The sequence below is a fragment of the Chanos chanos genome, chromosome 3 (genome assembly GCF_902362185.1).
Source record: "Chanos chanos chromosome 3, fChaCha1.1, whole genome shotgun sequence".
Taxonomy (NCBI): Eukaryota; Metazoa; Chordata; class Actinopteri; order Gonorynchiformes; family Chanidae; genus Chanos; species Chanos chanos.
This window is the reverse complement of record NC_044497.1, coordinates 54,945,826-54,973,325: the sequence shown is the minus strand read 5'-3', so window position 1 is coordinate 54,973,325 and position 27,500 is coordinate 54,945,826. Positions and strand designations below refer to the sequence as shown.

The window sequence follows — 27,500 nt, the reverse complement described above, 5'->3', positions numbered from 1 at the left end:
CCCATTAGCCTGGGACCATAACAGTCGCTTTAAGAGACTCTATAACAGTTTCTGTGGGTCCCTATAAGAGTTTCTGTCAGAGTCTCCTTTAAGAGTCTGCACACGTGTTGGTATAAGAGTCTCTATAACATGTCCCCGTAAGAGTCCCTATAAGAGTCCGTTTTAAAGACTCTGTAGGAGACTGCGTAAAAGACCCTACACGTGTCTGTATAAAAGGCCCTGTAAGAGGACACTAGGGGCCATGCTACATACTGAACCATTCAGTGTAGGACTTTATGGCTCAGTAATCGCCAGAGGCCAAACATTTTCAACTGGTCAAGGGTTAATGTAGAAGTAAAGTATGATATAGGACTCATCCTGATCAAAATATCATTCTCATACTGACAATTATACGTGAGGAAACTCAGAGTGTGTTTTTATTCTTGTCCCCAAGTTCCTAAAAAAAGTTCGTGTTTAATAAGCTAAAGCAACATGCAAGCCAAAGGTCACATTTCCATTTGGTATTTTTGTTGTTGTACAATATGTGTATATGTGTAACCCCAAAACCACAGTGAATTTTTAGGTATCACTAAACTCTTGGAACAGTGTTTCTCAAATTCGGCCACCTGAGGAGATGCTTTCTGCTCCCCCTGCCCAGTTCTGACACACCTGATACCTGATCACAGGTACGTCCCCAGGGCTGGTTTAAAAAAGCACCACCCACCCGTCTGGTGGAGACTACACACCCCAACTTTTCATCACTCAGACTAAATTAGCTCTGTTCACCACAATATTCTGTGGCTGGTCTAAATGTCACTCACAGTGTAACACAGTGTGGTAAGGACACCAGTAAACCAGCCTTGAATAACAATGCACAGTTGTTTCTCTCAGTCTAATGCAATGCACAGCCGTTTGAGTGTGTGTTTGTGAGTGTGTGTTTGTGAGGGTGTGTTTGTGAGCGTGTGTTCGTGAGCGTGTGTTTGTGAGCGTGTGTTTGTGAGAGTGTGTTTGTGAGCATGTGTTTGTGAGGGTGTATTGCTGAGCGTGTGTTAGTGTGAAGATCCTTTGTGACTCACCCCAGTTTGGCACCGAGTCTCTGCATACTGGTGCAGCCTGTTACAGAGTCTGTCTCCAGAGAGGGGAACTCCTCGTACTGGGGCCCCAGGGCCTCATGCTGAGCACACACACACACACACACACACACACACACACACAAACACACAATAACACCAGGCCAAATTAGTTTGTAATGTTGATTCACTGTTGATTTCTAATGGTGATTCTAACATGTTGACTTTTCACTTTAATTTGTAACTGACCCTCAGCATTAGTAAGAGTGTGTGTCAGGTGACTTTGAGAATGCCTGTGTTCTGTGGTCTTTGAATCAGCATCACCATTCACGCCCTCTGCCATATAAGACAGGGGGACACCCACATTGGCTGAGATTTAGGTCTGTACTTCAGCTGGGTGGAGGGCAGGGAGGGGAGAGAGAGAGAGAGAGAGAGAGAGAGAAAGAGAGAGAGAGAGGAGGTGTGTAAAGGTAAATGCCGGGAGGAGGGACCCACCCTGGAGCGGCTGTGGATGAAAGTGCGTGTGATCCTCAGCATGTGACTGTACTCTGTCAGTTCTAGAAGGTTCCTCTGCAGCTTCTCTTTGTTCTTGGCCACTTCACTCAGTTCCACCTCCAGTCTCTGCAGCTGCTCCTGAACAACCAAGCAAACAAACAAAAAAACAAAAAAAATCAATAAACAGTAGCTACATCGCATATTACCATGTAATTATAACAGTGCACATCTAAAAGCCTTCATCCCTAATATCTCAGAAAGCCAAGAGGGCTGCACCAAACAGAATTAATCCTAATCATGCTCCATGCCTGAATGATCATTTTCCACAATAAATATCTTGGAGAATGACTGTTAATCACTCCAAACCTGCTCCCACATCTGAAACTGTGTTAAAGAGAACAAGCAAGCCCTTTTTACAATGTACATAAACACTCAACTACATGACACACTCTTAACCACTCTCAAACACACTGCTCATGGCCAGCCTTTTTTACCATGTACACAAACACTCCACTATAGGACACACTCTTAACCACTCTCAAACACACTGCTCATGGCCAGCCTTTTTCACAATGTACATAAACACTCCACTATAGGACACACTCTTAACCACTCTCAAACACACTGCTCATGGCCAGTTTCCCTCACTCACAGTACGTATATCTGCTACAGCTCTTGAGTCTCATTCAGATTAAACAACCCCCAATTACAACTCTGAACTGCAGGGGTTCTAACAGCACAAATTAACCCATAAAAAGAAAAACAGATCTCTAAACAAAAACAACTGCATCAGCAATAACAAAACAAAAAACAAAACAAAACAACTTCAGCAACAGTAATGATACACTCCTTAGAGGAGGACACACATTTATCATTGGCAGTAGGGCAATACTGATATTTAATTAAGGTGATTTCAGGACCTTTTGTTGTAAAAGCAGGACATGATTCTGTTGCAGTAAGACAGCGGTACAAGTCTGGTGTCTTTTATGGCAGGTCTTTTACCACCTACCATAATCTCCAAGACGTGTTTGGGTGCAGGAGCGACCGGACTGACTTCAGGTTCTGGAACTGCAATGTTGGCCTTCTTTAATTCCCTCAGCAGATAGCCTGCCCGAACACAGCACACAGCAAAAACTCCTGTTAACACACACACACACATACACACACACATACACACACGCGTGTAGGCGCATACGCACACACACACACACACACACACATCCACACACACACACACATACACGCATGTAGGCGCGTACGCATACACACACACACACACTCATGGATGCGCGCACACACACACACACACACACACACACACACACATGTATGCGCATACGCATACACACACACACACACACACACACACACACAAACACACACTCATGGATGCGCGCACACACACACACAAATACACACACATACACACAAGACTGACACCATTAAACCAGAGCTGCTGCTCTCACTGCTGGTCTTCTGGGACCAGAATAAATTCTGTAAGAAGCACAGCTGAGTGTGTGTTTGACTGACTTCATCCTGTTTCTGCTGCCACCCAACCAAACAAACAAAAACGCTCTACGTTTATAACAAAAATAGCCCATATTTCAAAAATAACCAGCGCTTGAAAAAAAAAATAAAGCAACAAACAAAAAAAACCAAAACCCAACAACCAAGTGTCCTCACGCTTTGCCTGCTTACGCTTGCAGTTATTTATGACGTCTGACATGGGGGATACAGGGAGAGAGCAGGTTTAATTGGGCTTTAGGGAAACTCTGAGTCATGTCGATCTGTACCCATTAGTACAGGTTCCTGCTTCTTAAAAACCTCCCAGTTCCTTACCCTACACATGACTTCGGCGTCTGTGCTGCCTCAACAGATTTACACGTGCACTCAGGGACTTGTACGTACAGAAGAGTTTAGAGTTTGATTTGGAAATTGTTCAGGAAACATGCACTGAGTCTGCAGAACTCCTCTAAGCTTCCACAGAGTGTATTAATTCATGCTACTGAGTACACGTCTGGCTCAAATACTGGTCTTTATCAGATAAAGAGGGCAAAACATCTCTTGTTCCTCTGTCGAGCACTGGAATAGGATTTTCTGGGGGGGGGGGGGGGGGGGGGGGCTTGCCTGCATGCTAGATGCTGCGCATTCCTGTTGGTTTGAGAAATGCCAGTGCTGTCAGACGAGGTGTCCTTACCCAAAATTCTCTCCATCTCTTCGCATCTCTTGATCTCACTGACAAAGCGGCGCTGAAAGGTGCTGACACTGGGGTTGAGCTGAAAAAAAGAGCTCATCCATCACCACTGCATGACACACTCCACTTACACTTATACTTACAGTCACACTGTGCTTCCGATACCAACGGATTCATGACACCTGAAATCCACACTATTCAGACCTGGACCAAATAAGTGTTTGAAGTCTATGAAAAGACTGGAGTCCAGCCCCTTTGCTCTTATATGCTGCCCTTTCCCTGAGTTCCTTTTCTTTCTTTCGTTCCTTTTTTTTTTTTTTTTTTTTACAAATGTTGCTATAGTTAGGCTAAGTCTTTGAGCATGTCACACTTCTTTAGCAAAAGGGTCATTTGTCCTGTTACTAGGTGACAAGCAAAGGGAGCACTGAAGAGAACTGGGACAAGGCCCAGTCATTCAAACACTTCACGGGCTCATTTGACTCAGGTCCGACGCTGTCACAGTCTGCCCAGTAAGTTTCAGCATAATTTACAATGAAGTATTTCTTTCAATGATTTGTCCTCTTTTTTTTCCTAGGTTTCACTTTCTTTCCAGAGGGACAGAGTACCTCTGTTTTGTATCCACACACACACACACACACTGACATGTCGTACTGTGTGATTCAGTTAATTCATTATCAGTGTTGGAGAGGAGTGCGGTGTCCTCCCACCTTCTTACTTGCCCCCCCCCCCCCCCCCCCCCCCCCCCCCCCCCCCCCCCCCCCCCCCCCCCCCCCCCCCCCCCCCCCCCCCCCCCCCCCCCCCCCCCCCCCCCAATAGACAGTGACCTAAACTTAGACTACTAGCTGGGTACAATGTATTTTGACGGAATTGCTGCAGGCGGGATAGGAAACGTAGGCTTTTAACCAGATTTGAGCCACTTTTGCTGAAGAATTGATCCAATTCCCTGTCATTAACTCTAAAAGGGACATTAACTCGCCAGGCACATATATCTGTAACAGTCTTTCACTGGCCCACATACAGAATTAAGAGCACTATAACAAGGCCTCCGTAATAAGAAAATATCGAATAGATTTGGCCTTGTTTGGCAAATGCGAGTGTTTACAGTAACTTAAGTCACGCGCATTCGTTGCCCCAACACCGAACATATGTATGATCTACATTCGAATTCCTTTAAACGGCCAGTCATTGTCTAAGATGTCAACAGGAAGGGAGTGAGAGAACTTACATCTCGAAATTCGACCAGACCCATCTCTCCCAGTTCGCTGATGCAGTCGTACGCCGAACCGGACTGCAGAAACAACTGCGCCAAGCACATCTCCTCACTCCGAAAGCCCGGCCCCATCTTATCTCTGCTCTATCAGCCACCTTGCTGGCAAAATCCGCCTCCGGCCTTCCAACAAAGCCTGAGACAGAAATCCCATTTGCAGTAGCTAAATTTATGTATTCTAACGTGAAGTCTTCTGAACCGCCACTAAAATTACAGGACAACATCCAAAACACTGAATTTTGAATCAGTCGGATTTTCTTGTAGATTTACACGCATGCTACAATTCGATACCCCAAATTCTTTTGACGTCCGTCCTGACAAGTCATGCATTTTTAGAATGATTTCACATATTTTTCGAATACAGTGAATTCCGAAAAATAAACCAGTCAAACTTACTAAAACGAGCGACATCGATTTGCTTGCCGCTATGATTGTCTTACCTTGATGTCTCGACAATTAAGCGATGCGCGTCTGCACCTTTAACAGACGTCACGCCATTAAAACGAGATTCGGAGTACCTGACCAGTCTGACTTTATAGACGTCATTAATTACGACTAATAAAATATGCTGAAAAATTAAAGTGTAAATGCCACGAATGCAAAACAAGTGCGCAATCCAGAAAACCCCGTCGTATTAAGGACTAACACGGTCAGTGCTACAGATTGCGTCCGATGGTTGCCAGATACTCACGCAAAAAAACCCTCTTCATTTTGTCTCAGGTGCCTCACTTTTAAAACTTAATTCTCCATGTTAAGGCTAGTTTTATAAACAGTTTATAGTTTAGTTCGTCGCTCTGTGGAGGAAAAACATCTTTTTTTAAACCTCCACTTTCACCTTTGAAATAATACGTATAGATTATTTTCGTTTTCATATTCCATTTTATTTAATGTCTGTTTATCAGTAATAAGTATAAGTTTAGATAACCAAACAGTCTTAAGCAACAGATAAATATGAGAATATATGTGATCATGTCATCACAATTTATTTACAAAAAAGAGTGAGCCAGTCACTCTACTTGAATAAATTATGAGTCTTATGGTTAGCCTACTTGTTTTCCCTTTTCGTACTGCAAAAAGATTACGAATTTATTTACATCTATGCTCTTAAATTCCATATTCATTTACATTTATACGCATTGTAACTTTTGTTAATATTAATTTTCTTATGAAGTGTTAACATGTGGCATGAGGAGGAATTTACGAGGAACTGGCAACCATAGCATCTTTCTTTTTAATTATATTCCGCTTTCTTTCAGAGCATGGACCAACCATCTGCCTCCCCTTTGTTTAAACGGCCAAGACCGAGGACACATTTGGTAAATTCATTCTTTTCCTAAATGTTCTACACGGCAATACTACCACACGGCACCATTTTGTTATTGTCTAGATCACATCCCTCAGTTTCAAATGAAGCATCACCTCCCGAAAAAAAAAGGCTGTGCCGACAAAACACTGTCAGTGATGGAATTCCCATCTCGTGCTGTTGTTCGTTCTATTTATCTTATTTTTTTTTTCTTTTCAATGAGCTTTATGTCACCTAAACTGCTGCTGATTTTTTTTTTTTTTAATGATTCAAATGAATGTCGATCAACAGCATTCAAACGATGGTTCTTATGCTTTCTGCGAACGTAAAATACTTTCCCTCTACAGATTAAGGTTTATACTCTGTCCACCTGACTCTCCGGCCTCATTAACACAAATCAAATGAGAGACATAACGGGGGCGTGGAGCTGTAGTGCCGAAGCCAAAGTGTAACGGTTCACCACCAGCGCGTTCCTGAACCAGGCTGCACAACAAGTGCGTGATCTCTCACGCTGATAGTAATAACTGTCAGTCATTCCAGATAAGAGCTTTGGCTAAATGAATAAATGTAATCTTTCATAATTAAAGTCCCCGTCTCGATCTGTCTCTGGCGTAAAAGATCAAATTCAAATTGGATTCTGCAGTTAGGATTCCCACCAGAGGTAAATTGCAAATTTAATCCATATCCTCCTAGAAAAAATGGGGGGGGGGGTGTTTAAAATGTGTTTCTTCTGTTCTTTATTTCAGAGACACAATAAAATAAATAATCAACCAAGAACAGAGATTTAACATGAAAACTCATCATACTTCATAGGCGTGGCTACACCCAGTCCTGAAGGGGGCAGTTACAATCCTGCTAGTTTACATATTAATCAGCACCTGCGGTCTCTCATTGGCTGAGGAGTACACACAGTGAGATGAGGACCAGTAGCAGCAGGACTTCAGTCTTCCAGGACAACCTTTCTAAATAAACCGACTAAACAGCTGAGAAGGTACCGGGCTCTTTCAGACCAGGTCCAGATGGTCTACGGTGTACGTCATCTGAGGCTCTGAGCCAGTCTGTTGAGTTCTTGGGAGAGTGCAGTGACCGTGTCTAAGATTTTCTGCCTGTCGCTCTCCTTGAGCCGTCCGCCGCAGCGTTGGGCGAACTTGTCCGGGTGCCAGAGAGCCTGCTGGCGTCTCAGCAGCTTGCGGAAGGCCGGGACGTCCGCGCGGTCAGCGCCGTGCAGCATCACCGCCACCATTTCCTCCAACGAGCCCCGCGGGGCCGGCCAGGGGATGTCGTCGTAACAGAGCTGCCCCTCCGCCGACCTGCCGGCGGCGCTGTCGAACGTGGCGGCGCAGCGCTCCTCGTAGCGCCGTTTCTTCCCCCGCCGTGTCTCCTCCTCCTTGCGGGCGGCGCGCTGGAGGTACTCGGCGTGCTCCCTCTCCAGTCTGGCCCTCAGCTCCTGACGACTCCTCTCGTCTTCCTCCGTCTCCTTCCTCCCCTTCGTCCTCCTTCCCGCCGAGGAGGCGGCTGCCGCCTCTCTCTGTGCCCGCGCGTGCTGCTTCGTGACGTACTCCCTCCGAATGCGCTCTGCCCAGTCCCCAAAATCTTCCTCATCGTCATCATCACGTAGGAAGTCATCTGGAGAGGGAAAACAAAACAAAACAAAACAAAACAAAAAAACAGCTGCAAAACTGATGTGACCAAATTCCAAATATTGAGTCAAATCAGTATCTGACCTTAATCATAGGTCTGTCATGTTATGACACCCAGGTCTTGATGGCAATATCTCTCATTGTCATACAGTGCAACCGCTTGATGAATCAGATGTGTAGGCTTGATGAATCAGATGTCATTCTTACCATCATACTGTCCAAAAGTCTCATAAAACTCATCCTGGCATTCACCAAATAGCTTCTCCCTCCACTCTCGTTCCGGGTCTGCATCACGTGGACTCTCTTCTGCCTCTGCCCTCTAGGATAAGAACAAGGTGACATCAGTCAGCAGAGCTTGTGGAGACAACGTTACAGGTGTCGAAGTGTAACACAGTACATCAAAGCTTTATCCATCTGGTCTTAATGTGATATGGACCCTCACGAGCCACAGACTAGAGTTATCATTCTGAGAAGCCATCACACCTGACTGAAACTCATCCCTTTAAGCAAGTCCTGGGGGGTCACTCCAGCTTTGTTCTCTGCGTTCATCGCAGCCGGGCAATTTTTCGTAATGGGAACCACGAGGTCATTATAATCTGTATTGGAATCAACGACAAGATGACGTCAAAAGTCACACACCGTCAAGACTGGGAAATAGAACAGCTTTTTGACTGACACTTAAGAATATACACAGATGATCTTAATGAACAAATTAAACCATGCTGTCACAACCTCGTCTGCCGTATTTCAAGGCCCTCTTCGCGGCCAGGTGCAGCGGCGTGTCCCCATTCCGGTCCCTTTGTAGGGGATCTGCTCCATGTTTCAGTAACAATCTAAGGATTCCGTCGTCGCCGTGTGAACAGACAATATGTAAAGGACTTCTGCGCCTCTTTCCCTGCGAGAAGTTTAGTTTGAGGTCTGCGTGTTTACGCAAGTAAGACTTCAATTTCAGAAGACTCCCCTCCTCCACGTACCTCAAAACTCTTTTCTGCTTTCGAGACACCATGTCAACAACTGTTAAATGCCCTCACAGACATATGGCAGTCGTGGAATAGTTCTAGCTAACTGACGACCGAACGCGGAAACATTACAAAATAATATACAAATTTTCGTCAAGTAACTTGGCTGCCTAACATTGTCAAAGTCTAACAGTATTGCTGACCATCAGAAACGCTCCAAATATTTGTTTTACGATTATGTTTCGATGCACATTTGAGGTTGTCAGAACGTAAACTGACTACAAATTAACTGACACAGCCGACCATTTGCCGTACGGACGACTAAAAACGTTGCAAGGAACTGAAGTACTTTCACAAAATAGATCCCATTGAAACAACACACAATATTTAGTTCCGGCTCACTCGTCCACGTTGTAATTCTACTGACCAGTAGAGGGCAGTATCTTACCAGCTCATCGTCCATTTCTGCCTGAACTGCAAGTTGTAACCAAGATTTGTGATACCTTTTTTGGACATAACTAACATGAGAAGTAATATTCCTTCGTTAAAAATAACGGCGAGTGTTTGGGAGAACATTCAGTGACGGGTTTGGTATGTGAAAACAGCAATCTTGGGTCAAATAAACTCTTAAAAGTTGACTTGTTAAAAATAACTCCTGTTTCAGTGCCTGGGCTGTGCCCCAGTTTTCTTCAGTGTTCCCCTTTCTTTGTGACTGCATTGATAAAATGAATGGCAGTTTTGATGAAGACTCTGTAAGACATGTATGCGATATTCGTTGCATTGCTTCAACACACTCAGTCCTGTTAGAATGACAGTAATCTTACTGGAAAAGGACACAAATACACGTGAGTGTACTGGGACAAGGCCCAGTTATTTAGTTACTGAAAAATGTACTTATTTGACCCACATCAGGAGTAGAGAGTAGAGACTGTGTGAGATCAAAGATTGTTTTCATTTATTTGTGTTAGTTTTCTCTCAAGATCGCCTACATATTTCAGCATTTTGTGCTCATCTCTGTGTGGTGTTGTAACCGTCCTGTACTACTGATACAACCGCTCTGTTCTCCAGTGCTGTGGTTTCTCCTTGGCCTGTGAAACCTCCTTGGCTTTGGCTTTCATTCTCTCCTACCACAGGTCCTCTCTGTCCAAACACCCGTCAGGAGGAAGAGGTTGTGTTGGGGTATGGGTGTGCACCTTCGTGTGTGGTGCTCAGTTGTTGTTGCAGGCATGGCCCGTAGCTGCACTAACAGATGCAGTAATGCAGCAGAGGGAAGTGACCGAGCGTCCTCTGTTTTTGCTCCTGCTTTACAGGTGCTCATGTGTGCACTAAACTTTTAAGAGCACCTATGAAAACAAACCTTTACCTAAAAAAAACAACCAAAAAACCAAAAAAAACATTCTGGTGGCAGAGTTTGTAGGCCGTTTAGTGTTTGGAATGAGCTTTATTGCTTATTTTGGTTATTTTCCAGTATGACAGCATGTTTTTTTGGTGGGGTTTTTGTATTCCGTATGAAATCTAAGATTCCTTTCACTCCCTATGTTTATGGATTCTTGCTGCTCATTCTAGAACATAAACATGCTCAGACTTTGCCTGCATTTTTTACATTTTGCCTCCTAGAGCATCTAATGTAGATCACAGAGATCCACTGTTTTCATTGTACTCAGGGACTCTCTCTCCATGCTTTTTATGTGGAGATCTCATTTGTTTGACTTTTTTTTATGATAGAAAGAAACTTAAATATCTTGAAAGTTGTGATCTCTGTGCTGCAGACAGACAGTCAGATAGTCAGATAGACAGACAGACACATAAACCAAATCTTAAGATTTGTCTGGCCATCTATCTGTCTATCTGTCTACCTGGCAGTCTGTCTGATGGCCTGTCTGTCTATCTGACTATCTGACTGTCTGACTGTCTGACTGTCTGTTTGACTGACTATCTGACTCTCTGTCTGACTATCTGGCTGTCTTTCTGTCTGTCTGTTTATCTGCCTGTCTGTCTGACTATCTGATTATCTGAGTGTCTGTCTGTCTGTCTGTTTATCTTTCCATCTGTCTGACTATCTACCTATCTGTCTGTCTTGTGTGTCTGTCTTTGAGGTGTTGGGATGCTGCTGTGTGTGCAAAGAGTTTGAATGAGTGCAGCTGAGCCGGCTGTGTGCTTCCACTGATGACAGGGGGCTCATTTAACTCTGCTGACAGGCCTGAGGGAGAGAGGACACAGAGGAGCTTCTCTGAATGGGCTGGATAAAGGAGGCCATGAAGGGTCGCTTTGTGTCTCAGAGAGGATGAGTCTCTCACACCCGTAGATCCGGTGGATCCCACAACCCAGAGCCTTTTTTTTCTCCGCACGCTCCGAACGGAGACAACGTGCTTCTTTTCTCAATGTCCTGTCCTGGGGAAAGCTGTGTGTCTTCCTCATGAGGCGGAGAGAGAGAGAGAGAGAGAGAGAGAGAGAGAGAGAGAGAGAGAGAGAGAGAGAGAGAGAAAGAGAGAGAGAGGATCTCTGACGATTTCTTCAGGTGACTGAGTGCACTCGCTCGCTCACTCACTCGCTCACTCACTCCTTCCGGAGGTGCTTCTGATCCGGATCCCTGACCTGGTGCCTCCTGTTGGCTCGGCCGTCCTGCTGACTCTGTGCTGCCTGCTGTCTGATTGTTAAGGTGTTGAGGTCGTGTGCGGCGTGTTATCAGATCATCTGCGGGGTCGAACCAGTAGTCGCACTGTGGCCAGAGAAGGCCGTGAATCAGGCACCGGGAGGGGGAGGGGGGTGGGGTGGGTCAGAACGATGCTGCTGAAAGACAGGATTTCCCTGGACAGGAACCCATCACCCTGGTCCTCCCCCCTTCACACCCTCTCTGGCCTCCAAGACTCTTATCCTGTCCACAGGGGCCTCCTGATCACCCTCTACAGGGAAAGGGGAGATGGAGGGAACAGCAGGGCTAGACCCAGGCCTGAGGCAGGAAGATAAAGGTCTTCCAGAACCTCCTTGGGGGTCACACTTTGTTTCCTCTCGACCTCCCGGCTGAATGGCCATTCCCGACCCAAGGTCCAGTTTGCACACACCACCCAGCCAACTATCTCCCCCCCACCCCCCCACGCGGCTTTCTCCCTTATTGTTCTGGATCGACAGAGAAGCACACACGCGTTTCCTTCACCTGCTATTTTTGCCTGACCCGCTTCTCTGCTCCTCTGATTTATGGAAGATTGTCTCCACTCCTGGTGTTTTCCCGAATCCCCCCCATAGGAATTACTACATGTGCCGGCCTGGCTCTTTTCTCTAGTGAATCCAATGCAATCTGTTGTTTTAAACGTGCAAAGTTTACACAGCGTTTACCCGTCTCTGCTCCGTTTCCACCTTTGACCATAACAGAGTAACAGAGCTTAAAGGGAGGGCGGAGAACCTCGCCTGACACCCTGCAGACGGCTCATATGCATTCCTCTGTTCCACTGCCTCTATCAGAGCCTGGGCAGAACCCACACCTCAGAAAATCCAAACACAGCCACATCCACGCGATACCTCAGTTACAATAGGTCCCCTTTTCACCCCTCACACACACACACACACGGCGAAACCAAACAGCCCTGATGTCTCTGCAGCGTCTCCTTGTGAATATTCATGGTGCCTCGTTATCAGGGTGTGTCTCTGTTTCTGTAAGTACGGCAACAGTTTCCAGGCACTCAACAATATATAGCACTTATTTCCTAACAATATAGACAATGACCACATCAACAACAAACAAAAGTACAATGGTATTCAATGGAAGACTCAAATACCTCGACACAATATAAACAAAATTAATGAAAAAAATAAAAGGAAAAAGAAGAACCCAAAAAAAACAAAAAGGAAACTCAGGATGATTTACACAGATAAAGAAATCATAGAAAAACATTAGGTTGGACAAGCATATAGGGACAAGACACATAAGGAATATAGACATAAGGAATATAGACATAAGGAATATAGACTGCAGACTGTAACCAGAGGGATCAGTGTGTGTGGTGGACGAATGTGAAATGGGCAGAAGTATTATATGTTAAAAAAAAAATCTGAAAAATGAAAATAATTACCAAGTAAACCTCTCAAAATTGTTGTTTTTGTTGTTGTTGTTGTTGTTGTTGTTGTTGTTCACAACTGAAAGTATATGGTTAATGTAATAAATCAATGAGCTGTAGGTAGTAGTTGGTGAAGGGGTATCCAACAGAGTGAGAGGGCTATCAGGACATGATGTATATTAGCTGTTGGGTGTGTATTCCTTGCGAATGGCTTGTCTCCTTTAACTGCTATTGTGATGCTCATTGGACAAAGAGTCTGTCGTTAGCCTGACACAGGGCTGTGTTAATTAAACAGCCCTTCCTTCCTTTACTTTACACAGCGTATCTTGTCAGTGGCTGATGTCACAGTTTTGCAATAAAAAAAAGCACACGGAAAAAGATCCCTCACGGCGTCTCGTCTCGACGCGGGGCTTTACGCGTTCTGACCGTCTGAAAATTCTAAGAAAACCCAACGGGCTGGAACCCCGTTAACTCGGTGCAAACTCATGAATGCGCACTCACCACCTGAACAAGTTTTATACAGAAACTTTATCTGGTCTTATATTCTTTTCTCATAAAAGTAAAAGGGGTTGTTTTTTTTTTTTTTTGGCCCTCTTATTTCTCAGGTGGAGAGTGTGTTTATTGCCTAACACGGCAGGGTGCTGGTGCTCTGTGGTCATTGTTTAGTGGGAAAAGCGACAGGTTGAAGGGGATGAAAGGCTTTTGCCGTGGTGTTAAACGCGGCCGCGGCGGGTCGGAGTCTGGGGCCTTGATCAGAAGCGCCAATCCGCATCGGCCGCGTTCCGTTTAACGCTCTTGGAGCCAGGGAGATGGGAGCAGAGTGCTCGTTTTTGATCGGTCCGCTTCCAGAACAGCAGGGACGCTTCACCTGGCGTCCAGCCCAAAGACTTACAAGTGGCCAGGGAAACTATCAGAACGAACGGGGCTTGGCACTCCTGAATGGGCCCTGTTTGATTCCTCCAAAAATTGACACACATCATAACCGTACCACGTGTGCAGTTTCATAGTGTATTGTGATTTTCACCAGATTTCTTTTAATGAGGGATGAAACAGAGCGACGAGTTTAATGAACGAGGGAGAGGGAGAGTTTGTCTGCTTCACTGGAGTTTAAGGTGGTCTCATATTTCACATGGAAAACTCCACGTAAAAACCCTCACGTCTGAGTCACTAGCGTGAGAGCGTGTCTAAATTACATAGGCGTTAAACCAGGAATGTTAGCTGTCATTTCTAGAAGAATCTGTTCCAAACAGTTAAGGAGGAACTGACTGGCTCAATTCTAGAATCCTGTACTGCTGGGCCCATGTCTGTCTGTGGGTTAACATCTGTCTGTCTGCAGGTAAAGTATGTCTGTACACCCAGATATGAATGAGAGCAATCCGGACTGCCTCAGTTTTCCCCCTTACCAAAAATGTCTCTCTTTGTCACCAGACACAAGCGCAGTTCACGCCGTGAAATCTGTATAAATCAACCTGATCAAATTACAACCCTAAATCTTTACGACATTTTAGAAAAAAAAGAAAAAAAAGCTCTCTGTGAAGAATTTCTTCAGACTCACTAAAAAAAACGTTGCTTAATGCTTCTGTGCCATTCTCAGAGCTGAGCTGCAAACTTAATCTGTCCTGAGTTATTCCAGCTGCTGCCAATGCAGTGATATCAGTTTTTTTTACAAACGTTGTCAGCTTCATAACAAACAAAACAAAACAAAACAAAACAAAACAGAAACTCTGTTCAGCTGATTGAATTTGTGTGTGTACACCCTTATTTTATACACTCATTCATCAATGTTTTAAGTCCATAGGTCTTTCTTTCTTTCTTTCTTTCTTTCTTTCTTTCTTTCCTTCTTTCTTTCTTTCAGTCCGGCAGTTGGTTTGTTGACTAGTTAGGTAACTGATTCTTCTTGATTCATTTCGTTGGATCTTAAAGTTGTTTAGATTCTGTTTGTCTGTTCTCTGATGGCACAGTGCTGTGTTGCCCTGAGTGTGTGAGTGTGTGTGTGTCTGTGTGCGGCTGTAACTGACAGTTCTGTGGGTCGACTTCACATGGCAGAATGTAACGCATGTGCTCTCTCCATGTGCCGGTACACAACCTCTCCCAAAAATGAGCTCTGGGCCATTCCCAGTCACCTGAGATGCAAAACCTGCTTTATGGAGAATACGTAGGGGGGGGGGGGGGGGGGGGGGGGGGGGGGGGGGGGGGGGGGGGGGGGGGGGGGGGGGGGGGGGGGGGGGGGGGGGGGGGGGTGGGGGGGGCGTATTTTTGACTGTGTTGTTTGGTTTTATGTGTTTTTTGTTTTTTTTTTCATTTTGTTTATTTTTTTTATTGTCTGTGCAGTTGCCACATGGTCAACTTGTGAGGGCAAACAAACAAACACACACTCCTGTGGTCTCTCTAGGCCACACACATTTTTTAGGCAGGAAGGTTATGATGTAACGACTGTTTTACCCATGTGGGTGTGCATACACACACATACACACACACACACACACACACACACACACACACACACACACACACACACAAATACGCACGTATGCATGCATAAATGCACAAATACATACGGACGCAAGGGCACACACAGTTCAGTCCTCTTACCTAATAGAACCCCTCACTCTGTTCTCCTCTGTCCTAAACACTCGACTCTACCTCAGTTCCCCCCCCCCCCCACTCTCCTCTCGTACGTTACCCCCTCGACAGATAAACTGTCCGTTTATCCTATAATCTCATACGTTACGCCAGATACAGTCTGTTGGCCCTGTCCAACGGCAGATTATTACTAGATAATCTCCGGATTAAATTTGATAAACACGCAAAAATATATCAACACATAAATGTAAACAAAACATACTAAACTAAAAGTGGCTTCATTTATTAGCTTCATGTTTCATTATATCCAACGGTGTTATTACAAGTGCTGTTTTGATGTCCAGTTGACCTCCAGTAGCACACAGCAGATGTTTACCATTAAAACAATGGTTTTGGCTTTAACTATCCAAACCACTGAAATGTTCCATACAATACACTGATGTCATCTGCTCTCTCTAACCTTTCTCTTTAGCTCTTTATCAAAGGCAAATATTGGACCAACTGAAAAGGGTCAGTAATTGGTCCAAGATTAGCCCCCCTGCCAGCAATCCCCCCCCGTCCCCCGTCCCCCGTCCCACCTCAAAGTAATGCTGATTAGACCCAACCAAAAGCTCTTTAGAAACAACAAAAAAAAAGAGCTTAATGGAGAGAGGGCCTTTTAGAGGTCACCGGCCTACTGTACATGATGCATCTGTCAAAATGAATTTCTTAAATTGCTCACGAGCTGACATGAAACAAAGTGATTTTTACAACGGCAAACAGCCTGGGGAGGGAGACAAATCCTGGAGGTATTTTATGTGGTGTAAAATATGCAATAAATGAACAATTATCTGCAAGAGTTTCCAATGAAAAATAATGTGTGTGCTGCATTGTGTTTGGTTAACATGTCTGTGGAATTGGTGGAAGTAGAGAGAGAAAGAGAGTAAAACACAGCACAATTACTGGTAAAAATAACCACTGACCTATGCCAGTTCAAAGTGAAAAAAAAAAAATCCAATGTGTAACTGTGTAAATCTGAATGAAAACCTCAAATGGCCTCAAACAAAATATACAAATGACTTCAGATACAGAAAAGTATTCCTCCTAGTTGGCCGTAAAAAAAAACAAAAACAAAAAACAGGCACAGCTTTGGACAGCAACGAACAAAACATGTAGGACCAGAGAGGGAAATCACTTTTGAACATGCATTTCCTGTGGGACATTTTCCTTGATTTTGACCTGACGGGGGACAATGGGAGCCAGAGGGACGGCCCTCTGTCTCGTGTTAACAGGAAGATAGCACGTCTCACAGAATGGTCAAGGCATTCCAGAACAGTTCGCAAACGACCGCAAGAAACAAATGCAACACACACAGACACACACACACACACAGACGCAAGCCGCTTGTTTTTTTTGTTGTTGTTAAGACACAATTTTGTTTATTTACAGGTAACATCATAAACAGCATCTCATGGGGTAATATTCAGGGTTATATATGTATCAGAAATAAAAAAAAAAGGAAAAATTCATTCATAAATTTCTTACCACACACATTCCATACACCCTCCTCCCCCACCAACCCACACACACATACACATTCACAACACACACACATACACACAGTCACCAGTACTTCATCTGTCAAAGCTGCCACCTTTTAATTGGTCTCCCATCTTAAACACCAGCATTTGGCAGCTGCCATCTGTCTGTCTGAGATCACCCCCTTCACATGCTCTTGTCTCCTCTTTAGACACCCTACCCCCCCCCCTTAAAAACACTAATCAAGCTGCAACACCTCTTCTCAACTAACAATTCCCCCCTCTCCCTCCCCCCCCCCCCCCCCCCCCCCCCCCCCCCCCCCCCCCCCCCCCCCCCCCCCCCCCCCCCCCCCCCCCCCCCCCTCCCCCCCCCCCCCCCCCCCCCCCCCCCCCCCCCCCCCCCCCCCCCCCCCCCCCCCCCCCCCCCCCCCCCCCCCCCCCCCCCCCCCCCCCCCCCCCACCTTCTGCCCTGCCTATCACAGATAAGGACGTCCAGGCTGAGCCTGGCCAAAAGACCCTTCTTATCTGTACCCTGTGACAGCAAGTGCTTCAAAAACAAAACAAGAACATGAGGAGTACGGAAAAATCTCGTCGTAAAAGAGAAAATTACCCCCCTGTTCCCTTTGCTCGCCCCCCCCCCCCCCCCCCCCCCCCCAAAAAAAAAAAAGTTCTCCATCTTGATCACACCACCCTTTCCTCAGCACCTACCACTTCACCCCACAGCTCTGTATGCCAGCCTGAAATCCCCACAGTCAGCCACCGCAAGTCCACATGAAACACGTGCAACTACCCCCCCCCCCCCCCCCGCCCCTGCAAAAAAGTTCTTTTCAAACCCCACCAGCCCAGTCTGAGGTACATTCAGCCCCGACCCAAATGTCTGGAGTGCAGCTGTCATGGAGGGGGTAGTAGTGGTGGTGGTGGTGGTGAGCATGGGTGGGTGTGTGGGTGTCGCTTATCTGGAGTTGGGCACAAGCCCCGTCGTGCCGACAGCCAACTTGAGATGAATGTCCTGGGACATTAAGACTGCATCAGTGTACTTTACAACTCGAGTGTTTGTCATTGAGTCTTAAACCTTCTCCCTGCAACCCCCCCCCCCCAATTTCTCCTCATTGTCCCAAAACCTTACAAACCGGTGACCTGAGAGAGTCTGTGGGCTTTTGCTGTTGTTGTTGTTGTTGTTGCTGCTGTTGTTAGAAATTTCCAGAATCATCAGAGACACCTGAACAGGGCAAAAAGGAAGCTTAAGTCCCGCACGAGCATTCCACCGCTCTCGGTGACCCACCCTCACACTTTGGTGGCCAACGACTGGGCCTCTGTCTTCTGGGAGGACAGGGAGCTGCCGGGGCTGGCGTGCAGGGCTTTCTTCAGGTTGAGGAGACACAGGCACTGGGAGCGAAAGCGTAGGTCAAAGAAAGCGTAGAGGATCGGGTTGAGACAGCTGTTGACGTAGGCCAGGCAGGTGGCGTAAGGGTGAGCCATTAGCAGGAAGCTGAGGAAAGTGCAGGAGTCCGGCGCCAGCTCCAGGTAAGACAGGGCGTCCAGGCTCTTCACCAAGTGAAAGGGCAGCCAGCAGGCGGCGAAAACCACCACCAGTGTGGTGATGATCTTCAGCAGACGGCGTTTGCGCTGATCCTCCTTGCGCAGGCTGTTGAAGTGACGCGTCACCGTGCAGCCGATGAAGCCGTAGCACACCATCATGGCCAGCAGGGGCAGGAGGAACCCCAACAAGGAGGAAGAGATGCTTAGCCCGGCGATCCACAGGGGCTCCTGGCTACTGTTGGAAACCACCAGGCTGAAGTCCATGCTGCAGATGGTACGGTTGTCCTCTGGGTTGGACACTGTCGTGCGCAAGAGCAGGGTGGGAGACGCCAGGAAGCCGGCGAGGAACCAGATGAGGGCCAGCGAGATTCGAATGTGACTGCGCGTCCGCAGCTGCGTGCTGGTCAGGGAGTGCACGATGGCCATGTAGCGGTCGAGACTCATGCAGGTCAGGCAGAAGACGCTGGCATACATGTTGAGCAGCACCACGTAGCTGCTGATCTTGCAGAGGGCCACGCCGAAAGGCCAGTGGTAACCCTTGGCCGTGTAGACCGCCCACAGGGGCAGGGTCACCACGAACGTCAGGTCGGCCAGAGCCAGGTTCCCGATGTAGACGTCCGCGGCCCTGCGCTTGGACTGAGCCTTCCAAACAGTGAAGATGACGATGCCATTCCCGGAGAGGCCCAGGATGAAGATGAGCATGTAGAGAACAGGGATGAGAGAGTAGGAGGGCTCCCATTCATTGTAACTGCACATAGAGCTGTTTGCTGATTCTTCATAATCGTCCTCAGGGTCGTAGGCGAAGTAGTCTTCGGTTGTAGGATCCATGTCTTTATTTTCTTCTTAAAGACTGAGCTACTACTAAACTTCAAAAAAAAAAAAAATTCAAAACCAGCTCAATGCGTTTCCATAAACTGAACAAGATCAGCAATAACAAGTATATCCACGAGCGGGAAGTCGCGACGAAAATAAATAAAAAAACAAACTTAAAGAAGATCAGTCTCGTGCGGTTAAGCGATCAAGACGGGGAGTGAGTTGTATCGAGACAGGTTGTACGTTCAAGTCTGAGCAGTCAAAGCCGCGCAGAGTGCCTTTTTAAACCCCTGCGCTCTCACCCACCCCTTTTGACCCCTCCCAGTGCTAGCCCTCGCGCCCCCTCCCCGCTCCACTTTTCTCTCACTCACGGTCTCCTGACACCCTGCTCAGTCTTCCGCACGTATATACACACACACGAACTTATCTTAAATTAAAAAGTGATGAATACTAACAACGAAATATCTTTACTAAACGTCCCATTACGTGAACACATTAAAAATGCATTCTCTTAAAATTATTTTATAGCCCGTGGTTATAATGCTCTTATTACCCATCGCTGTCTGTTCATCTTATGTGCACGACTTGAGAAGATAAACACAAGAGAAATGACAGCTTCGTTTCTTGGGTATGTCGGCAGTGTTTTAAAAGCTTACAGTCAAGATTTTCGTCACGCTGTTCAGAACGGTTTATAGCTATAAAACACTAATCCGCGCACATTCAGTTGACTCAAACCTCCCGCCGCGTTTTTAAAATATACACATCACTTAAAATAAGAGAAGTATTTTTTTTCAGCGCCCGTCGAAACAAGTCTAAACAAGTAGGTGGCTTCACCGAACAAGAATTAAAATTATAATAGATGAAGTAACGGGCGCGAAATGCATCGTAAAAGGCAATTCACACTTGCCATTCATACAAGTTCCGTTCAAATCTATATGGTTTGGAAACAAAGAAAGGAGAGATGTAACTTTTCAAACATGTCTGTACATGAGTATTGTGCAACAGGAGGGTAAAAGAAACGGAATGTATTTTAACAATAGCTTCTTATAACATTTCAGCCGGGGCGCAGAGCGCTATAGCGGACCTTCAGAAGGGCAGGTGACTGCGTTTGTCGGAATGTAGAGGCCACGCAGTTCAGACGAATTTCATATTTAACGTATACTAAATTACTCATTGCCTTATTGAACATATATCAAAATATCATTTGCAATATGATTACTTGAAAGCTTGGTATATGTCAAAGTACAGAGCTGAGTTGCGTATAAGCACTCATCTCACAGAGTCGAAATATTAAGAATTTATAACACAATAAATTTGGTTTGGCTTGTCTTCAAATTCTAGGCATACGCAAGTATTTTCTGCAATGGTCCTCTTTAAAATGATTCCAAAGCAATCCACGAAGTTATCAAACGTGTCTCTTTATTCACACGTGTAAACTGTCGCAGAAGATAGTTACGTTTCAGTAGCAGAGTTGAATTCTTTATTCAACTCTGAAGCTCCGTTTTCACTGAAACTCCTGTCAGATAGGAACCTCACTAATCCGTAAATACATTAAACATCACTGAACAAATAAAGAATAACGTCCCTCGCATGAGGTGTGTGAGAGAAAAAGAAAGGTGAGAGTATAGGTGTGAGCAGAGAGAGAGAGAGAGACAAAAGGAAGGATGTGGCTGTGTTAAAGCAGCCTCAGACTTGATTTATCAAACAGAACCTTTTTGTTGTTGTTGTTGTTGTTGTTGTTATTATTATCATTATTAACACTGACCCTACCCCAGGCATCAGCAAACTAACAAATTTCAAGCAGTTGCTTTTAAGCCTAAGACGAGTGATTTGCAGGCTCTCCTGCGCTGGCAGTGGACGGAGCCAGGCCCGTTTGGGTCTGAGAGAGAAGGAGCAGAGGGGAACCAGACGTGAGCTTTCACTCGCCACCCTTCGCCGTCTCTCTCAGCGCTGAGGCGTCAGTGGTGCCGCAGCCCGGACCCACTCAGACACAACTATATCCCTCACCAGATTGTTCCTAGTGACCCCCCCTCCCCCCTCCTCCTCTCTCCCTCAGCCTCATCCCCTCAGCCCCCCCCACCCCCCTTTCCAAAACCAGGATGGGCGCTGTAACGCCACACTCTCCACAAATTCTTCTTCTCATCCTGACTCGGGAGGACGGGTTTTTTGACGGGAGCAGAGAGGCCTGTTTATCAAGACTTTTAACATTGTCCAGCTCTCATTTCTCCTTTTATTTCTGTCTGTTCGTTTTTTCTTTCCCACCGTCTTTCATAAGACTATTTTTTTGTGTGTGTGTGTGTGTGTGTGTGTGTGGTTTTGGAGGGATTGGTCAGGAAGACACTAGACCGAGTGGACGGAGTATGTTTCCCCTGATTCTATCACTGGTCTATTTATAATAGGGGGGAGGGGGTGGGGGGGTGGGGGGTGTACTTTTAGGAGAGGATGTGCTGCTGAACGCCGTGTTACCTAAAACTAAATCACTTATCATACAATCATGCACACCTCCCACTCTCTCTCTCTCTCTCTCTCTCTCTCTCTCTCTCACAGGCACCTGGAGACCGGCTTGATCTGCTCCCCGCGCGCCCTGTGGAACTGACGACACACTCGGACAAGGGACAGATGACCCTCTCTCATACACACACACACACACACACACACACACACACACACACACACACGTGTGAGGGTCGGGGCTTTGGGGCAATTAATTATTCTGAAGCATCTGAATGACCTGGCACTGTCCCAATCCTCTTCATTGTTCCCTTTTCTCGTCACCTTGTTCTCTTACCGTAACGAGCAGGAAAGACATGGCACCGCGAGACATCCGCGGGACGCGTGTTTGGTATCTGCTGCAACACACTCAGTCCCGTTTCGATTTTTAGCTTTAACGTTGGCGCAAAAGGGACGTGAGGTAAAGGAGCCATGGGAGAGTGCTTAGTGAAAGGGCCCAGTGAATTCTTCAAATTCTTCAGATGCGCGTTTGACCCGGGTTTGGTCTTTATTTTCACCTGTTCTCTCTGGTGGTGGCGCTGGGGGTGGTGGTGGTGTGACACAGGGCTATTGAAGTGTGTGACTTTGTGTTTGTACGACCTTTAGACCTCCAGTGTCCTCTCCCGCCCCAGTATCGCACGGAGGGGCCGTCACATGGGGTAACTGCCTCGCGTTTGATTGGCTCCAGCTGACATGTGGTCGATTCCTGTTTCATCTTACTTCGTCATTCCGTGACCATCGGCAAATGTTGCCCGCTACGAGATGCTTTTGTAGAGCACGTGTGTGTATCTGTGTGTGTGTGTGTGTGTGTGTGTGTGTGTGTGAGTGTGTGTATGTGTGTGTTTGGCCGAGCTATTTATACTCTTATGATTAGCAGCAAAACTGGAGATACAGCAGCAGCAGCCATATGTGTAGGCCAGCAAACAGCTGAGAGAAGGAATGTAGTACTAGACCACACACTATCATATAAACAACAACACAGAACAGCAGAGGGGACAGAGAGAGAGAGAGAGAGAGAGAGAGAGAGAGAGAGGGAGAGAGACAAGGGAGAGACAGAGGGTATTCCTAAATGAGAGAGAAAAAGAGAGACAGAAAGAGAGAGACAGAGAGAGAGAGAAAGAGAAGGAGAGAGACCGAGAGGGAGAGAAGGAGAGGGAGAGAAAGAGAGGGAGGGAGAGAAAAGTCTTCGGTCAGGAAGAAAAAAAAGGCCCCTGAAGTTGAAAGAGCGCTGTAAGCAGCTGCGGTGGGTGTGGGCACTTTGATCTGTCTCACACACATGAGCTTGGCCTTGGCTTGCAAGTGCTGCTGCTGGAGATCATCAGTTCTGTCATAATGTCACATCGGTAGCACATTCATGTTCAGTCTGATGGATCTGTACAGGGGCTCCGCGTGTTTACATGTGTACTCAATACACAGTCACGTCTGTTCAACATCCGTGAAAACGTTCGTGATGGAGTCACTCTTCATCTCAGACGTTAAGTAATGTGAGGGTGTAGTGAAATGGACGAATTCGTTTAAGAGTTGGAACAGAGAAATGAGTTGCAAGAGAAATGAGTTGCAAGAAACAGAGAGTAGGAGACATATTTGTATTTTTATTTATGTTCAGCATGCACTCTCATGCCAACACCTGAACAAATTCAACAAAGAGATAAAAAAAAAAAACTGACACAGAGAAAGAGAGAGAGAGAGAGAGAGACAAGAGACAGAAGGGGACGTAGATGAGACATGATTAACCGGAATTTGAGGAGTATGTTTTAATGATCTTTTTTCTTCTGTTTTTTTTTTTTTTTTTTTTTTCTTTTTTCCTGTGACAGCTGACCCTCACCTCTCCCTGCCCACGCTGCGGTCCCACTGGGTCACAGCCAGACATCACACCTCTCTAATCACCTCTCTCATCAGTCAAACATCCAAAAAAACTCTGACAACGCTGAGAGCTGACAACGCAAAAGAACCTCGAACGCATTCCTGTCTTGGTAACAAAAAGGTGTGTCCTGTGTCTGAGGAGTGAGAGACATTGCTTTAGCGTAATTTGTCAGACAACAATTTGACCCGCTCCCCCCCCCCCCTGTTGGTGCCTTTAATGATGAGCCTGTTGATTGACACCCCTGTGCTAATCTTGGGGGGTCAACCTGTTTGCTACCCCCCCCCCCCCCCCACTCCTTCTCTGGTTGAAACACATCAGCAGTGTTTGGTTTAGTGACATGACTACTGGTTCTTGGTAGTGCTGACACAGGAAAGTGATATCACCATGATGTGGTCGGTACTGAGAAAAAGACACGACAAGGTAGTAAGAACATGTTCATATCAAGTCATCAGTTTTAGAAGAGATAGCCTGTAAGGTTTTAGCCTGGTGCTTTCTTCACGGGTTACTCTGGGTGATCGGACGGGGGAGGGGGGGGGGGTGTTCTATGACCAGGGAACCCACTGGTCCACATTCTGAACGAATATCCAGCGGACCCTGTCCGGGTGGAGTCCAGTTCATTTCAGAAATGGGAACATAATCCAGTGCCAAACTGAAAACGCGCATCATATCTGACTGCTTCCTGAGGCCAGTTCCAAAGAGTTAATTACTGTGGCCAAACATACCCCCCCCCCCCCCTCTCTGTTTGTATCTCTCTCTCTCTGCCCTTGTCCTGCTCTGACCCCTCTTAAGCATGACCGAGTCAGACTCATAGTGACTAACTTGATTGGCTTTTGTACTCTTCTTCCCAAATTCGCTTCGCTACATTTCTCTGCTGAGACACATTTCAAGTGGTTTCCTGTTTGTTGTCTGCAGTGACAAAAAAAAAAAAATAAAAAAAAATAAAAACCCACCCCACCCTCTTTACACACAGAAGCTAATTCCAGTGTGGACTGGGACGATTTGTGGCGAATGACTTTGACTGTCGGTTTTGTCCGTGTCTCTAATTTGATTTCAGCTTTCGTTTCTCCAGCCACGCGTCTGAGAGGGTGTCATCCACCGCGTATTCACACATCAAAGCCTTCCAACGGAGCCATGGTGAGATTTTCTGCACTCTCACACACACACACACGCACACACACACGCACACACACACACACGCACACACACACACACACGCACACACACGCACACACACACACAGAGGTGGGCACAAATACTTGCTTGCTCATCAGATGTATCAAAATAAAATACAAAACACTGGCGTGAGAAAATGTATTTGAATAAAATACAAGTAATTTGTAATTTGAAAACACAAAAACACATACAAAACTACATATGTAAGCATAAGCCAGAATGGAGTCAATTCACGTTCAGTTTTATGAATTACTCTTCATAATTTAGATTGTAGAACTTTTCATTTGAAAAGACACGCAAAATATAGCTTTAGAAGAAATACTCTAAATGAAAATGAACTGATAGATGTCTTAAAATTTAAACCACAGTTAAACCACAGACATAGAAAACTCACTAATAAAAAATGTTATCCTCCTCCTCAAGAGAATGGCACACGCTATTTCACCGACAACAATGAGGATCAACCGCTCTAAAAACTCCTAAATTTAGCTGTTAGAATTTTTTTTTCTTTAGGAACAAAAGCGGCTGGCCTGATTTATCGCTAATGAAGTCTTTCATATATGACTAACCACAAGATGCCACTGTCCCAGGCTGTCTGAGCATGCCTGTGACATTAGCTAGAATGCCACTAGCAAGCGAGTGAGTAAATTCATAAGTTTTAGAGCACAGCTATTTGCTAATTGCTCTATTCTTCTGTCCTATAATGCCATTCAGTGAGCAATATCTAATAGTATATTTTACTACATACTTTACCTTAAGGCAATTTGCACCGAGCTCCAAAGCAGCTTCTTTCCTTGGGTTACTGGTCATGAGGAAAACAAACATTTCACAACAAGCGTGCTGGACCCAACAGGATGTGTCATGTGATTTACTTGCATCTAGCCAAAGACTGTGATAGGCTTTATTTAGTAGTCCTATAGTAAGACTGATGACGAAAATTCTTGTCTTATTTGAGAATAAAATGACATATTTGATTAAGTTTTTTAAGTATTTTAAATACACAAATACAATCTCTCAAAGTATTTTGTGACAAATTGCATCTGATTATTTTCCATCCGGCAAAACACAATTTACAAAATACTCAAAGGTAATTAAATACATATTATAAATACATTTAATTGAAATACTGCCCATCTCTGCACACACACACACACACACACACACACACATACACACACACACACACACACTGGCAAACAGGTCTATATATAGGCAAATATTTGCCTTGACTCTTAGTTTTTTCTTTTTTTTTTCTTCTTTTTTTTTAACGAGCTGATGAAAAGCGGCGGATGCTAATCAAGCCGGCGCGTGATAGACACGTTTCACCCACCTCTTCCTTTTTTTTTTTCTTTTTCCCTCTCGGCTCTGATTGAAAACCGGGGGACCTTCCTCCAGCCCAATTAACCAGGCCCGAGAGACGGCATCCTCCGGTCTGCTGCGGGCTGAGTGGGCCAGAGTCCTGTTTATTTAACCGTGTCTTATCTTCAGAGAGCCAGGGTGACACACAGCCCTGCTGGAGCTTGATTGGGCTTTTGTCTGAGGGTCCATATTGCCCTGGCTTCCTCTCTTGGCTGTATTGGCATTTCTGACGTGTTAAAAAAAAAATCTACAGACGGCACGAGAGCGGAGGGTCGGGGAAGTCGGCACTCAGGCATGGCTCCCGTGTTTCGCTTTAATATTATTGTCGTCCTTAGATTAACAGCGTGTGCTGGAGAGGGTCCAGGAGTCACGTCAGTCTTCCATGCACTAAAGTTCAGCGGCTCTTGTGGTGATGAATCTTTGCCCTCGCCGTGAAAAGATGTCTGGCCGCGGTGTCCACAGGCGCTTGTGTTGTTAATGACTGCGTGTCCTGATTTTGTAAACATGACTTCCTACCTGTGCACTTCTTAGCGATCTACTATACACCGAGACAGTGTAGCTATGCATGTATTCTGTACATTCAGTCTGTAAATCGCTTTGGATAAAGGCATCTGAAAAATATGTACATAACTGTAAATGTAAATGAAAATACACTCAGAAATATAAATGTAAATATAACTTTAAATATAAAAGTAAATATAAATGTTAATCGGGTGCAGTCACAGCCTGCAGGGTGGGACCTTTCGGCACGAACTCTGGAAGACAACAAGAAAAAGACAACAAGTTCTGATGAACAAACGCCTGTGTGTGTGTATCCATAATTACCCAATATCTGTATCCGATTTTTTTTAATCATTATTTTTGTACGATTATGGTGGGAGTCTCAGCTGGCTCTAGGGCAAAGGTCACAAGCCATTTCTCTGACCTGTGATCCAGGACTTTCCCCAGCTCTCTTTCTCCTGATGCCTGAGCAGCATCTCCAGCAGGAAGGGGCATCCTTGGGCTTTGCTCCCCCCCCCCGCACCCGCACCCCCACCCCCGCTGGGACACTGAGGTTATTGTATCCGCTGTAACGTTTTGTAGGTCACTGGAGGTAAGCCCATTTCTCCTGAACTCATCCTTCTTTGTCATCTTGTTGTTGTTTTTGACTTCCTTGTTTAAAAAGGAGAAACTGAAGCTCGGATAAATATTTTTGCTTTCATA

At 45.7% G+C, this 27,500-nt stretch overlaps 3 protein-coding genes across 3 annotated transcripts in view; all 3 read right to left on the bottom strand.

Moving 5' to 3' along the window:
* Positions 1-5,080, bottom strand: part of atp6v0a2a (ATPase H+ transporting V0 subunit a2a) — a 13,601-nt gene extending 8,521 nt beyond the window's left edge. The window contains exons 1-5 of the mRNA XM_030768426.1: positions 4,964-5,080; positions 3,742-3,820; positions 2,554-2,651; positions 1,545-1,682; positions 1,056-1,153 (exon numbers count right to left, since the gene is read on the bottom strand). Of these exons, the coding sequence (XP_030624286.1) occupies positions 1,056-1,153; positions 1,545-1,682; positions 2,554-2,651; positions 3,742-3,820; positions 4,964-5,080 (530 nt within the window). The remainder of the gene's footprint in view (positions 1-1,055; positions 1,154-1,544; positions 1,683-2,553; positions 2,652-3,741; positions 3,821-4,963) is intronic.
* A 2,039-nt stretch (positions 5,081-7,119) lies between these two features.
* Positions 7,120-8,954, bottom strand: nfkbil1 (nuclear factor of kappa light polypeptide gene enhancer in B-cells inhibitor-like 1). The gene is made up of 4 exons (XM_030769982.1): positions 8,681-8,954; positions 8,432-8,544; positions 8,156-8,267; positions 7,120-7,934 (listed from the first exon to the last, which is right to left on the bottom strand). The coding sequence occupies exons 1-4, from the start codon at positions 8,952-8,954 to the stop codon at positions 7,345-7,347; spliced, it is 1,089 nt and encodes a 362-aa protein (XP_030625842.1). The 3' UTR covers positions 7,120-7,344.
* A 9,245-nt stretch (positions 8,955-18,199) lies between these two features.
* LOC115807847 (apelin receptor B-like) lies at positions 18,200-19,642 on the bottom strand. The gene has a single exon (XM_030769018.1). It carries the CDS (start codon positions 19,424-19,426, stop codon positions 18,344-18,346), a length of 1,083 nt encoding a protein of 360 aa, XP_030624878.1. The 5' UTR covers positions 19,427-19,642; the 3' UTR covers positions 18,200-18,343.
* Positions 19,643-27,500: the final 7,858 nt, after the last annotated feature.

What these genes read in the sequence shown, in the direction of transcription:
- LOC115807847 (XM_030769018.1), bottom strand. Translation starts at nt 19,426, where the DNA reads ATGGATCCTACAACCGAAGACTACTTCGCCTACGACCCTGAGGACGAT.
- nfkbil1 (XM_030769982.1), bottom strand. Translation starts at nt 8,954, where the DNA reads ATGGTGTCTCGAAAGCAGAAAAGAGTTTTGAGGTACGTGGAGGAGGGG. An exon ending in CTTGAAATACGGCAGACGAG is followed by an intron (nt 8,545 to 8,680) that starts GTTGTGACAGCA and finishes ATTCCAATACAG; the next exon opens with ATTATAATGACCTCGTGGTT. An exon ending in AAGGGATGAGTTTCAGTCAG is followed by an intron (nt 8,268 to 8,431) that starts GTGTGATGGCTT and finishes TTCTTATCCTAG; the next exon opens with AGGGCAGAGGCAGAAGAGAG.